The following is a 15,524-nucleotide window of genomic DNA, read 5'->3' as shown; positions in this document are numbered from 1 at the left end:
CACCAAATAATGCAATGTCTTGTTCTTGTTCTTGTTCTTCTTCTTTTTTTTTAAATAGATTTTTATGTGGATAAAAAAAGAATCAGAATTTGGGTTTGAGGAATTTTACTCTGTAAATGGTCCCTTGACATTTTAAAGCAGGTTTTCATATTTAAGGAGACCAAGTTTAATCCCTTACCTGAACTTCACCAGGACCTTACCTCATTTTTACCCCTTTATAATCTGTTTTATATACGTTTGTAATCAGCAAGTGCATGTGTGCGGATGCGTGGTCATGCGTGTGTGCGTGCGTGTACAGTTAATGCAAAACAGAACCAAACAATTTTCAGATTCATGGTATGATACACTAACATCTGGATTGTTAGCATGCAACTTTTCTACTGTCTCTTTTAATCTTGTTTTTTTTTTTTTTTGTATTGGCACATTGTGTCCAATTATGGCTATAGAACCAGTCATTGTTAATCTTTCTTTTTGGCTTTTGGCTTTTTTTATTTGTTTGTTTGTTTTCTCTTGCCGTGACAGCAATAGATTTGCTCTCTGTGGTTATGTTGAATCATTATTTGAAATCTCTTAGTTTTTTATTCTGGTTGCTCCATGCAGTCAGTCCTTTATGTGGCTGTGTCACCTCCCTGTGAAAGCCTATAAGTTATTCGTGTTTGGAGACCTGTGTTAGCTCATGGCTAATAGCTGAGCCCCTTAAAACAGGCACAGGCCTCCCTGTTTTTGTTTTTGTTTTTTTTTGTTTGATTGTTTGTTTTCCTTGTGGAAGGACGCATCCACTCGGCTGCTGTTGTCTGTTGTCTACCACTCTGTTTACTCAAAGCCATGTCAACCTTTCAAAGCAAGTGCCCCTACAAGCCCCCGTTTTAGGCTCTTACGCAGTAACCTGACTGTTAAACTTTAGATTAGAACTCTGGAACACTATTTAAATCTTTTCTTTTTTCCCCCTGGCCTGTCTCTCTCTCTCACACACACACACACACACACACACACTCACATAAACACAAAGATTCTGCTGTAAGAATAACACAAGTGCCTATTATACCTTTTGCCCAGGATGAGTTCACATGAAGATTAATCCTTTGATGAGGGTGACTGAATATCAATAACTGCCATAAGAGGAGGCATTTGCCTGAGATGGAAAAAACCTCAGAAACTTTATATATATATATAGATACACACACACACACACACATACATATATATACACGTGTATTTTTTTTCTTAATTATCGGGTTTTACTGAATTGTTGATGCCTTCGAAAACCTCAGATTGCAGTGAAAACATAACAGCCTTATGTTTTGATTATTTTCTGTGATCTCTGTGTGGGGGAAAAAAAGTTCAAAGGAAATATAGTTACTATCTCAGTAACTGTTGAAATAGTTTTAATTTTTACATAGACATCTCTCTGAACACATATTCTTCGTAACACAAGTAGTAGACACCTTAAAAAAGAAGCTGGAGTTAAACAAGGGATTAATGTTAACTTTTTTTGTTTTGTTTTTCTTTAGTTTATATGCATAACTTGAATCTTTCACAGTGTCATGTGTTTCTAGTTGCTGTGTGTAATCCTGCGGAATTAAAATATCAGTCCAAAGGACAAGGGCATGTCTAAATGCACTAAGAACATACAAGAAGCTTATTCTTGACATATGTTTTTATTTCTATTATAATTTTTCTTTTTTTTCTTACAAGCTTTGGGTATGTCCTGACCTCCTGACCCTAAGTTGTTCTTTGTGGGAGTGTAAAATCAGTAACATCTGTGTTGGCCTATGTATGTGTATACATATTATGGTTTGCTTTGCAGCTACTTGACACATATCTCACAAATGACTTCTTGTCTACAGTCCTTTGTGTTTTATATTTTGTGCTGGCACTCTATTTTGCTGGCCGAACCTAGTAGATGAATGTGGAAAGAAAACGAGATTGGGGGGGGGGGTTCAGCTTTCATAATCTTGATTTTCATCGGCACTTTTGTTTGCATTTTCTTCATCGTGTGATGTCAGTACTATACAAATATTTGTCATGATAAGCGCTTCTATTACTGTTTTGTAATTTGAAATGCAGAGATGCATATTTGTAGAGTTCAGTTTCCTTTTATTTTCAGTTTAGTAACTTTGTGTATTGGAACATTGCAGTTCTTCTTTTCTTTTTTTTCCTTTTCTTTTTCTTTCCTTTTTTTTTTAAAGGAAATGTAACAATGCCTTCAGAGAGGTTGTTGTCTGTTAGTCTGACCTTACTCACGTGAGAAAAAAAAATTGTGCTAGAGCTCTGTCATATGCTTACGTCATCTCCTTATTCCAATGTAACGCTCAATTAATTTATTATGGGAATAGTTTGAGAAAATCAATTTGGACTTGAGATTTCCCTCAAACATTGGATATATGAACAAGATATATAGCTTGTAGCAGTTAACCTCTAAACACAGTATATAGTTAGAGAACATCAGTTTATCAAGGAAAAGGAGACATTTTAAAATAAAAAAAAAAAGAAAATTTTATGTCAAATACTTCTAATGAGTAAAAACCGCACTCACTTGGTTGGACTGGTAATTTTAGAGATTGTTCTCGTATTGTACATATGTGTACTATATATTTACTTTTTCATGCATGTTGAAGTGGAGTATTACATACACTTACCGTGCTGCAGATTTAATTAAAGATAACAAAAAGTAATATGATTAAACTGGGTTGTAACCATTTCTTTGTGTAGTCTTGTGGTGTTCTTGATATTGCCTGATAGTTTTGACTACCCACTCCTTAGCACTAAAAAAAAGCGATGTCCGAATTCCGTTGCTCCTGCGATTGTAACTTCGCTTAATTATCACAAGGGGGTGCACAAGAAACATTAGTTAGTTCAATATGTTTGGGTGCAATTTATTGTACAGCCACTACGTGGTCATTGTACAGCGAAGGTAAACTCGATCACGTGACAGCTCATTGCCATGGGTGAGTTCTCACATTATGGCGGAGGGAGCAGTTCGCGAGGATTGTTACTCACGTTTATATTCATGTTTTGTTCTTTGATGAAGGGATACTTGTGTGACACAACACTGCATCTCACTTAAAACAAACTTCACTATATTTTCACAACGATGGCAGACCGTGGAGTGGATTTTACTGCTTTACCGAAAGAGGTCAGAGACCAATTGGCGGAATTGGATCTTGAGCTATCAGAAGGTAAGGGTAACGACGGATGAAGGGGATGAAAGTGACCTCTCCTTGCAGAACAGTGATTCGGCGCTTTGATAGTATGTTACAGGGATAATGAACGCTTGACTGTCTTTGAAGGCATCTTGAAACACACATCAGTACTACAAATGTCTGTCTTTATTCATACTGGCAGAACACAGACTGCTGCCGTATTTTCTCTTCTCACAGTTTTTAGGCTGTTCCTTTTGAAATAGCATTCTCGCGGAGCGGATTAGAGGTTCTTAGCGAAAGGCATGAAATTGCCGAAAATAATTTTGGCCGGTCAGTGATTGCCTGAATACCTCAGCATCATCACTGATCCAGACACAGGCTTCTCGACGAGTAGCAAGGGGTAGCGTCTTAGGATGACAAGTTCTCCAAGACCTTCCTCTCTCAACTCTGTACCCTTTGTTCAAATAACGTACTGAAGCCCAAACTTTCGTTTCTTTTCGTTGGGCATATTTGCAGATATGTTTATCATTCTCTTTTGGCATTTACTGTTAACTCCACCTTAGGGCTTCTTGGTAGTTTAGTCAGTAGTTTTAACTTACCCATACCACACTACAACATGGCAGACACACCTATAGTTTTAGCCTGAAAGAAACAAAAGCTAAGGACCCCGACAATTGTACAGTCGATACAAGTCTTCCAGTGTGTGCCTGATGTTGTCTCAACATGTTAAATCAAAGTGTTAACAGTTTGGGTCGAAAGATATGTTTTATTCTCGGAGTCGGTGGTAAAATTTTATTTGTCTGACAGGATGTTGCCAGGAATGATTGTTTACCGTTTGATGAATGAGTTTAATGACCTTTGGACATCACTAGCTATGCCTACTGTCTACATAAACGGAGTAGTGTTTTAAGATTGTTGTCATCTGTTTATAGTTTAATTGCTTTGGGTTGTGTAAAAGAAAACCTTCTTCAGACTTCATCCGTAATGAAATTTTTCGAGTTGTGAAGCCAATGCGAAGTAGCTTGTAGGGGTTGAGTAGTCATATTTGTGGACTTAACCTTCTAGTTTCAGTCATGTTAAAGTCGCTAACATTTTCATTTAAGTCCATAAACAGCTCTTGGATGTCCTACGCCAAGCACGATTCAATGTGATTTTCATGATCATTCACACTGGAGGCTAAGCTTCCCAGCTCATGTTGTCAGTTGAAAAGGATTTTTTATGAATATGTGAAGGTGTTGAAGATGAGTGATAATATTACACAACTCGGCTCGTCACTGTGTGGGTTACTTAGTAAAGCTGTGTGTTTGTGCCTGTGTTATTATGGTTGAGAAAATTAAGAGCCATAGCAACAGTTGATCAGAGTGCCACTGAAAATGAGTAACACTCCGTCATTTGTTTAAATTATGATTAAGATTGTATGAGTAAGCCCTTATCTGTCTTTTGGTAATTTATCCGCAATTAATCAATTCCTCAAGCAGGGTTTTATCTCCTATCTGAGATGAGAAGATCAGCATTAAAGCTGTATTAAAGATCCATCATGTCAAAATACTTTAGCATTTGAAAACAAACGTGAAGGTCTACGTAATTGCGAAATGTCAGTTGTGAGTTTTTAGGGCTTTGGGGCAGGTGAGTTGAGTTGACTGTTTGTGGTCGTTTGGAGAGGTCCTGTTGGGACCCTTTGATCCATATTCTCCCACCCCCAATCCACACCCACACCCACCCTTTCCCAAACAGCTGCTGGTTTCTGCTATCATCCCACAAGCTTGTCAAGTCATTGCAAGAAGCCTGCTCCACCCCTTTTCTCTTGCAGCACCTGGGCTAGAACACTCCTAGTGACATGACTCATCTCATCTTTCAACCAATAAAAGACATGTTTCACCATAGTTATGGCATGTTTATGCCACCCTACCCACAACCCATTCTTACTGCGCCTGGGCTGAATGGATTTTTGGATAATTGTCCACTAAACACGTGTGTGCCACTTATCTCAGGTGACTCATTATGTTTCATAGCACTTAAGGAGCTGATAAGTTTGCGCCTTGTGTATTTTATGTTGCTTTAATGGACTGATGCCTTGTGCCTTGTCCATTATGTGTTGGCATATGATTTGGCCATTGGATCAGCATAAAACTCACCCTATTATTCACATCATTGAAGCTGCTGAAGACTTTTGAACAGTGCATTTCTTGTTTTGAATATGAATATGTATGTGGCGTAACCCATGTCATGTGTCCAAGCTTTTGGCCCATCTGTGAGTTTTCCAGCGAGACAGGCATGGAACCCGACACAAACAAGAAGCGGAAATGCTTTGCATTAACACGCTCGGCTTGGGTTGCGTAGAGAGAAGAGGCCAGCCAAACTGCCTCTTAAATAACAGCCTGGTTCTGCAAGCTTCGACTGATCATTGGGGACACAATGAGTGCCATTGAGCTGGGCAGATCCATGGTGACTGGAAGCTATGCTGGCATCTAGGCCATTCAGCTGAAACCTCTGTGTTCTGAATCAGGCTCTGAGTGAAGCAGGAGCCCAGTCATGGTTGCAGAGGTGTGGATGAGGGTGTGTGATTATGCCATCAGTGGTCTGTTTACCTAGTCTGTGCATTTACATCCCTCACATCACCTAGAATGGGTGACACCAAACCAAACTCACTCATCCCTTTTTTTTTTGCTTTCATTGTTTTCTATAACGTTTCGACATTACGTCATATCTCCCAGACGTTTGTTTATTTATGGTTTATTATTGTTCATCAGCGTGCTCATATCAGGGTGTCAGAACAATGTACAACACGAGTCAAGTTTTGATAGCGTGGCTTGTCGAACGATTGATTTCTCATATGCTTTGTCAGTCTGACTCTACCTTCAAGTCGTGGCTATTTTAAAAGTTTCATTTAAATCAGGAGGGCAGTGACATTCGTTAGAGGGAATCTTTAAGCCCTAAGCTCCTCTAAAGTAGTTCTCTTGTTTTCCAGCACAATGGAGAAGTCATTCTTGGCCGTTGTTCTCCAAAACTGCTTTGCGGATCACCCATTCACATGGCACTTGAGATCACTCCAGTTATATCACTGTTTGTGACTTAAAGTTTTGTTTAACAAAGTGGACTACCTTTTGAGTGAGAAATAAGAAAAAGGAAAACAAAAGATATTGTTTTAGGGGCCGTCAGAATAGATTCCTTGAAATCCCAGAGGTTGTTTAGGTCGGAAAGAGAGCAGCTGTTTTGGCCCTGTCTTGAGTGTTTCCTCTGATATGGTGCTAAGCTCTGTGGATATTTCTGCGGGTACTGATCGTGGTCATGGAGAAGGATGGCACTGGGGCTAGACTGTGCTTTATGGGAACGGAGCTCCAGAGATAGTGGGCTTTTGCTGTGTGAAGGAGAGGCCGGATTACTGCCAGTCACTTCCTATCTAGGCCACAGGAGCGTCCGGATTCATAGCCAGCCCCGTTTATTTGTGCTCTGAGTCATTGTGCCTTCATCTCTCTTTTCCCTATCTCTCTCTCGTTCTTTCTCTCCATGCGTGTAGGGCAGTGAATTGCCCTGAGTCGGGGAGAAAAGACAGAGGACTTTGACGGTTCTGGAGGTGGGGCAGAAAGCAGCATCAGCGTTGTTGTTGACTGGTTCCAGTGACAAAGCTTTGTTCAGTCCATTTAGAACAAAACTGCGGAAATCTTGTTTCCTGTCATGTCTGGTGAAGTTCATTATCCAACCCTAATGCCAGTCCCAGGAGGATAGAAATGGCCCCCAGTAGGAAACTGGCATATGACAGAGCTCATTTCTACACCAGGTATTTAATTGGAAAAAGGGACAAGATTGTCACACTTTTGCTTCTTCTGGAAAACAGAGGATCTTTTAGTTGGATGTTGCAGTGGTGGGAGAAGACCTTGGTGAAGAAACAAGGAATTTTAGATTGTGTTTCTATTGTCATATTTTCACGTTTGTGGCATTGTTTGTTATTTAGGGGACAGACCAAAAAATGAAAATTGAGGAATAATCTAGAAGCAGGCACATTTTGGTTTTAATGTGGATCATGCTGGACCCACTGAGAGTGGGGGAATGCATTTTTCAGGCAGAACCAGGTACAAAGCAACCAGTAAAGGAAGAGGAAACCTTGTTCACCACGCCACAGAGCCCGAGGAACCAGGCCCAGATGCAGATGGGTAACGATCAGATGTCCAAGGCCTGATCACAGATTCTCTTTCCCCCCTAACAAAGCCCTGGAGGCTCTTCTGCCTGGCCCCGGGACTTCGGTCCCCCAGCACCAGGTTACATAATGCCCAGATCGGGGGCACTGCCTTTGGGCTGTGAATAGTTAATGCTGGCGCTCTCATCACTGGCAAGGTCTTGCTGAACCGCCATTCTGAATTATTAACATACCTTCATTAAAGACGGCCAGGCTTGACCGGTGCCTCCTTTCACTCACACCCTCAGGGTGGAGAGTGTGTGGAATGAAAGTGACATCCTACACTGTGAGTGAAAGTGTGTCCGTGTGACCAAAATACACATGGTCAAACAGTTCCTCCCCAGCTCATAAAAATAAATAAATGAATGAAATAATGATCGGAAGGCCCTGGAGATGGTTTGGGTGCTGGAACTGCTGGAATTTGATCACACTTGGTTGATTGGTGAAACCTCGACCTGTCTGTGATTAGTGTGTGTTGAATGTGATTTGTGTGTTTGTAAATGAAGCGTCTAAAGTGTGATTTGGACTTGGAAAATGTGGCTGAAGTGTTTTAGAAGCTTTTGTTTTCTGTTAGTATCAGTTCAGTTTGAGGAACCTATTTCACTTCCTGTTCTGTGAGGCCCCATCTGTCCTGCATGTATCCATATCATTGTCACTGTGTTTGCCTTTAGTTTAGAGCAGTACACACACACACACACACACACACATTTGACTTATTTGGTCACTTCTGTTGTAATTGTTCTATGCTGAGTGTAATCCTGCAAAGTGACAATTTGAAAAATTCGTGAGCAGGTCTCTTTTTTGTTTTTTTGTTTTTAGTCCCCAGTTGTCAGCTACCTTTCAGACTTTGTGTGGAGTTTGTTTAGCACAGACACTCCTCTCTCTGTTAAACTGTGAGGCAGCATTTTCCCTCCAGGGAGAAGGTAGTCTCGCACAAACTGAGAGAACCAGTTTTTTCAGCCCTGGCTCTGTTGTGTTTCCTTTGTACATTGTTTTAGTTGATGTAAGATACTTTCTCCATGTCACTCGCTGATACAATAATTCTCAATACTTTTCATTCATATGTTATTACCACAGGGTTAACTTGGTTTTTTTTTTAAGCTATAGTATTCACATTCTTTAACTAGAGTTTTCAACTCTAGCATTGCCAAGGAGCCCAAAGACAGAAAGTGCTGGAAGCCCAAGGGTTGACAAGTGCTGACAGCTCCCAGTGTAAAATACCTCATGCCACTCTCCAAGAATGCACCTCAGTCAGCACGAGGGAGCAGGAGAAATTCATTCCTTCTCTCTTTATTTGTTAGGCAGACATTATCTGTCTTATGTCAAAATAACGGCCATTATCATTCCCGTTTGATTGGAATAAACTTCCTGCTGTGATACAAAACATACTTGTGTTTTGGCCTGAATTTTATCATGGTTAGACTGGTAAGTGTATGTGAGTGTAAGTTAAAAGCATTTTGTTTATGTGGCTTGTTTAGCCACTTGGTAAACAAAATGAAAACGTAAATATATATCAAATATCAGACCGAGACTGACATTTACAGTTAGCGCATTCACACACTCTGTAAAAAACAAAAAACAACAAACAAACAAAAAAAAACAGCTGCACTGAAAAGTCTTTGGACCTGATGTTGGTTACGTGACTCTGGGCAAGTTGTCAACCTCTCTGGGTAAATTCATGAATTTATCTTAAACAGTGGTGTGTGTCAAGTTACCAGAATAAGATAAAATAAGCTGTAAGCATATTCTAGGAGGCAAAGGTTATGTACTGACAGTAACCTGTTACAGACAAGTCTCAGTCTCATCTTATTTTTTTTTTTTTTGTCGGTCATTCCCTTCCTTTATCTTTTCACTCTGGTCTTCTTCTCCTCCCTTTAACTCTGGTCCTCCTCTCCTCTCCTTCCCCAGTTCTATATGCTCCTCCTGTGTGAGTGTGAGGATGTGTGTTTTGTGTGTGTGTGTGTGTGTGTGTCAGTCATTGTGCCTGAGTTGGCCCCCCTGGATCAGATTATTAGAGACACGATTGTTGAAAAAGGGTGTGGAATACACTGAGTGTTTTCACAGCGGTTGGTCAGTTTCTAATTTTAACGTCCAAACTGACGTCACGGTCCCAGTGGGGTCTGGGGGGAGGGGGGGGGGGGGGCATTCCTGCATTTTAGTTGTTCAAAAGCACCAAACTGTCCAGAAGTTTATTCGGTTGTTGGTTACAGCTGTTGGGGGTGCGTGGCCAGACGCAGGACTTGAAAGTAATGGTATCGTCTTGTGTACTGATTTCAGAAGCACACAGGAAACCCCCATCACGCTGAGGTATGAATAGCTTTGTGTGTGAGTTCATGAACGCTTGCAAGACCAGCAATTGAGTTCCCCGGGAGAGTGACCAAACAAAAGCTTGGAAAACGACGAGTGGGTGTGGTTTGATTTGCTAAGTCTTAACTCCTCAGGTTTACAGTTCAGCTGACTAACTTGAAAGAAAAAAAATCCGGTCGACAACCAATAAAGCACGTACATAAATTACAGGTGAATATGAGACGGTCAAAATGAGGCTCTCAGAAAAATGTGGAACTTGTCAGAAGACATATAAACCAGGTCAGGTTTCACCTTGCTCTTTGTCACTTCCTGTACACTCACTCGTTGATCTGAGTGTTAGCATTAGTGAAAGGTTAGCCAGCAGCCCTCTGTGTACACTTGTGTGACTCACTGGATTGAGAAAGACCGAATACCCTCCTGATTGTATGAGGAAAGCTTGTGACGTTTTCAGGGACTATATACTGAGCAGGTAGGCGTGAGATAGCAGGTTTCCCCACTTTCGCAACGAAACGGCCCATTTCTCTCTTCCCGTAGTATTCTCCCGTTCAAACTCCACCCTTACGTCGCTCCAGGACTTGTTCCAAAATGTGCACTGATGGAACTGACGTGCTGCATCACAGTTTCGCAACTTAATACATCTGTTGTGATCTTTTTGTCAGTGATTCACATGGTAATTGGCTAAAACTTTGCAAGACGTATTTGATTTACTCTGGCTTTACTCGTTGTATAAATAAACTAAAAGCGTAAACTCTCGCTGCTTAGTCATGTGTAACCTGCTATTTTTTGCACTCAGAAAAAGGCATTAGTCATTTTACCTATCTTGCACTTAACCGTCTTAGGACAACAAATGTCTGTTATGTCTCAAACATGGAGCCATATTTCTGATAAATGGATTAAGTCTGATGATTTTATCAGCTCTTTAATTGTCAGTTTTACAGATAGGGTATCAGGCAGTCTTCGGTTAGCCTGATACCATTACTACACCTCACAGAGGCCCTGATTTTTATAAAAGCGCGCATGAATAGCACAAAACGCTCACGTTAACCCTCTCTGGCTGCGGTTGGTTTAGGAGAGGCGACGTTATTAATCGTTAATTGTGTTGTTTCAGTAATTGACGCACCAGTTAATTAATTGAGATGAATTTGAGATTCCACCGCAAAAAAAAAAAACAGCAACAGTGACAACAACAACGATAATAACGTTATATAGTTATATGTATCGCTTCTGGCATTTCAGACATGGGAATGTGTGGGGAGCATTCTCTTAATATTGTGTTTTCGCGCTGCAATAACAGCAGTCACGATGCATGGAAATGCGCCCCTCCGCCATCGTTTAAGCAGTACAGGTATGTCTTAACGAATGTTAGGTGCGCAAAACAGTCAGTTTGCCCCATAGCAGTGCTTCATTTTAGCACCCCCACGCCATTGTTGGGCGGTCCCCAAAAACTGTTTTGACAGTTTAAAAGGGCATTGCATGTTCATTCGAGTGTAGAAGTACACAACTAGCTCTAATTATCCGTTTGATCGTTTGTTTGGCTCTAGCTAACGTCTGCGCGCCACCTGATTAGAGGAGCTGCGGTGATGGTAGTGGTCCTCTGAGTGTGCTCACACTTTTTATAGGTGGTAAAATACCGTCAAACCTTTATTAAATCAGGTCCACAGTGTACTCTGAGGTCAATATTTTCTAGCCTCATACTTGTGCTCCACGACTGTACCACTGAGCAAACGGAGGAGTTGAGTCATTGTTTTGATGACTGAACGGATTGTAATAAGTATTCAAATTACACCCCCCCCAAAAGGCCTGATTTACAGAGTTTAATGAATATTGTGTGTAGATAACTTGCCTATGTCAGAGGTGAACAACTGAAATTTAATACAGCGTTCTGCGCTGTCGTAAAAATTGTGGGTGTTTTGGAGAGCAATTACCAGCTTATGTATTAACTTTCCAGTGATTATGAAGATTTATAGCAAAAATTTCTCGCAGTTGGAAAATTCCGACTGGAACGTGCATCCCTTGTTAGCACAGGATGAATGCCGATGCGCTTGTTGGGTGTATCCGTGTTCATGTTTATTTGTGTTTCTCTGGACTGTGTAGAATGTGTAGCCAAACTGTGTAGTTGTAACGCAGCGATTGGGTTTGTTTAGTGTTAATGACTGCTTCCCTATTCTTTACAAAAGTTGCTTTGACATCTGATACTCAACTCTGACTCATTAACTCAGCTGTGCTGACTCCACTGTCTGTCAGCCATACGCTCATAAATATAGCCCTTAAGTGTCTGTGTGGTTGCAACACACTCTTTCTCTCTCTCTCTGTTTTTGTATAAACATATACAGTAATTGTTCTGTTTGTTCTCTATCGCTGCATCAGAAATGTAAAAAAAAAAAAAAAATCACAAGTGCAATTACCTGCCCTATATTTTTGTTCATTTATCACATGCAGAGTAAAATACTTCATCTCAAAACCCTGCACTCTTTACTGAAACACTCTCATTCCTGTCTCTGTTTTACTCCTGCATCACTGGCCTGCAGAGTCTTTGCTGAGCTGACTACAGCCCTGGCTGCTGTTTGTGTTTGTTATTGACAAAGTTGTGTTGGAGCAGTTGTACAGAGCAGTCTGTTTAGGAGTGTCAGACTCTGTCTGGCTCCGGGGCAGAGAAGGCAGTTCGCTCTGATAGCGCACCAGTAACAGGGTGTCTGTCCCTTCCACGCGCAGCCTGACATCAGACCCATGCTGGGCTGCTCCCAACATAGCACATCTGACAGGCGGCTCTTCTGTGTCAATGAGGCGGTTTGAGCCCAGGGCGTCACTTTAATGACCCCAGGTAGTGTGGCCTAAGTACTGAAGAAGAAGAGCTCTGAGCTAATCCATAGCAAACAACACCAAACTGGAAAACATTTCAACAGGCAGTTTCACATGTGCGGTGTCGACATCACATGAAAAAACAATGACTGTTACAGCAGTCACATGCAGTACTTAACACAGTGACTGACTGACTGACTGACTGACTGACTATATCTTATGAGATGAACCGTTAGGGAAAATTTTGAAGCTTTGGGGACGCTGGTAAAAGTGTGGGAAAGTTTGTTGAGTTTGGGTTGGGGGTTGGGATGGGGTCTTGTGGTCAAATTGTTGATTTGAGGTACAGTGTAACTAAGGGGAATGGGTGCTATGTTTGTGAGGGAGATGAAGAGAATTTAATAAAAGACTCCCCACCCCCAGTCTTCCAGTCTGTGGAGTTGGAAGGAAGAATTCTCCCCAGTGATTGGTCCAGTGGAGTCTGGCCATAATAGAATGCATGTCCATCTCTCCCACGCCCTGGCCTTCTACACCCTGGGGCCTTCCTTCTACTGCCTGAGGAAGCCCAAACTCTCATCTCTCTCTCTCTCTCTCTCCCCTTCTCTCTTTCTCTCTCACACACTCTCTCACTCTCTCTCTTTAACACACACAATGTCTCTCTCTCACACACACTCTCTGTCTCTCAAACTCACACACACACACACAATCGCGCTCTCTCTCTGTCTGTCTCTCTCTCCCTCACATACACAGAGCAGAGAACCACACCCTTGTTCAGTAGCGTGGTTTTTTTATTAGAGTCACACTGAAAAGAGGTTACTTAAATACAGTGCCCTTATCTACCAAGGCCTAAAGACACAGACTTGTCATATCTATTATGAAAAGATGTAACTGAAACTCATATAACTCCTACACACGCTCAGTACACAACACTGTCTGTCTGGTATGACTGTTAGAGTATCTTATCGGTCATTGTTTCCGAGCACTGTGCTTATACACATTGCCCTCTGCTTCAGTTTCTTTTGCATAATTAGCACAAAGTAAAGTTCACAGAAACTTCCGCAACGCCAAAAAATGAGGGAGAGAAACGAAAGAGATTTATGTCTTGGTCCTTCTGTATTTTCTGTTTTATTCTGGAAAAGCGAATTAGACGGGGTTTTTTTTTTTTTGATGTGCCGTGTGATCAGAAATATTTTACCACCTACTCCCTCAGCACGCAACTGAAACTACGCTCAAAGCTCTCTCTTATCCCAAAGCTTTGAAGCTGCACGTACTATATCTCCACATTAATCTTATTACCGTCCACACAATCGAATTGCATTGTTATTGTCCTCTGGAAAGAAAGCTTGGTACAACTCTAGTTGATTACAAGATTAGAGGCTTAAAACATGCACCGCATAAATAGCTAACATTCCTGAGGATCTAGTGCGACCCTGTTAGGTTGTTCCGCTCTGTGAAGAGCTTGAGTTTGCCGTCTACGGCCGGTCTGCAGCCCTGGATCATGGTAAACTAAGAGAATCTGCTATCATCTGTTTACGCTTCACAGATGAGCGGTCATTTACTAAAAACTAAAACACTACAAGTTTGAATATACACCACATGAAAATTTAAGGATGTACAGTAAAGCAATGATTAGACGTGGATGACCGTTCATTGGATGATCTGAAGTAGTCACGGTTCCCAGTCATCGCTGCTACACCTGTGAGAGCTCCCGGGTCCTGATTCTAAGTCTCACTAAAAGTCAAGGGCTACGAAAATGCTCTCTCTAGTCCCTTTTGGCAGGATCATAGTTCACTGTAATTGAGAGATGTTTTCACATGAACACAATCACATAGTTCTCCTATTTTATTTTCAGTTTTGTTTTATTTTCAACAAGATCTGATTTGGGGTTTTTTTTTTTGCTCATAGCATTATGGCCCTTTTTTTTCCACTAATTTTGAGGTTGTTTTTTCCCGTTGTATCCACCCTTTCCAGTTCAATAACATGTTTCTAGATTTTATATGTTATTGTAGATGACACTCTGCCAAATTAATTCATTCATTTTATTACAGTTGTTTTGAACTCCACCTCTTCGAAGGGCTTTAGACATGTGATTTATCGTCGCTACGCTGGAGTCTGTGCTATATGAGGTAGCACAGGCCAAGGAGTGGTAACCCAGTCAACGTGTTGATTTACGAGTGTGCGGTGGCGCGACTGTCACTCGACTGTGAAGCGTAAACGACGCAACGGCAGCGCCGAACACGTTTATAGTAATATGCCTATTGCTCAAGCCTTGATGCGCGTGGCCAAGCGCCTTCTCGCTTAGTTAAACATGTGTAGGTAGATGTCATTCTTGATGCAAATACCGTAGACTTCCTATTGAGAACATCCTGTCTGTGTTCTTTTCAAACCACACTGTCTTCTCGTCTCTTAAAGCCACGGCCCCTGGGTTTACCTTGTGCTATTGTAACGCTTCGGGGAGAAACGAAGGGCCCCGAAGGCTTCTTGGAAATCAGTCTTAACGTCAGACACACCTGCTCTGTCACAATAAGTCTTGTGAGACAGGGAGAGGAAGCAGGCAGGCACACAGAATATGGTATCCCCCACACAGGTTTTACACTGAGGTTCATAATTGTTAAGTTTCAGGCGCGTAAATTGTGCCAGCCTGCTAAGTGGCTAGGTATTATCTCCCTCTCTCTCTCTCTGTGGTGCAGTGCCAAGTGCACCATGTGCGTAGTGGTACAGGTCTGCTGTCATGCAAGGCAGGATTAACCTGTCTCTCTGTCCAGCAGCAGATTAATGACCTGTCTGTCTGCTAGTGTTTGAGCAGGACCAATAGCGGCTGCCCTTTAGATAGTCAGCTAGAGACTGGAGGACTGGAAGTGCCTTCATCAGCATTTGGCTAACCGGGCCTGTCTGGATGAACATGTCAGTAGACCAGCCCAGGATGGGGGTTTGAGGTCAAAAAAGGAAGACGTTTTTTTTTTTAAGTTAGCAAACATTTCAAGTGAATGTAATTATCGTGTTTTTCTCTGAAGAATAAAGCATTTGGTTCCCAATATGCCAAACTATTCACAGGGAGAAATCCAGGCTATTTATTTTATTGTCAGATATGAAGCAGTGTTGGA

The 15,524-nt window shown here is 41.5% G+C and overlaps 1 protein-coding gene across 1 annotated transcript in view; it reads left to right on the top strand.

Annotated features, from left to right (window-relative positions):
• The first annotated feature begins 2,996 nt into the window (after positions 1 to 2,996).
• The window catches only part of dip2ba (disco-interacting protein 2 homolog Ba), a 40,699-nt gene continuing 28,171 nt past the window's right edge, over positions 2,997 to 15,524 (top strand). The window contains exon 1 of the mRNA XM_030768161.1: positions 2,997 to 3,179. Coding sequence (XP_030624021.1) covers positions 3,095 to 3,179 — 85 coding nt within the window. The 5' untranslated portion in view covers positions 2,997 to 3,094. The remainder of the gene's footprint in view (positions 3,180 to 15,524) is intronic.

Source organism: Chanos chanos, chromosome 3 (genome assembly GCF_902362185.1).
Source record: "Chanos chanos chromosome 3, fChaCha1.1, whole genome shotgun sequence".
Lineage (NCBI taxonomy): Eukaryota > Metazoa > Chordata > Actinopteri > Gonorynchiformes > Chanidae > Chanos > Chanos chanos.
The sequence above is the reverse complement of the archived record's forward strand: the minus strand, read 5'-3'. Positions and strand labels throughout refer to the sequence as shown.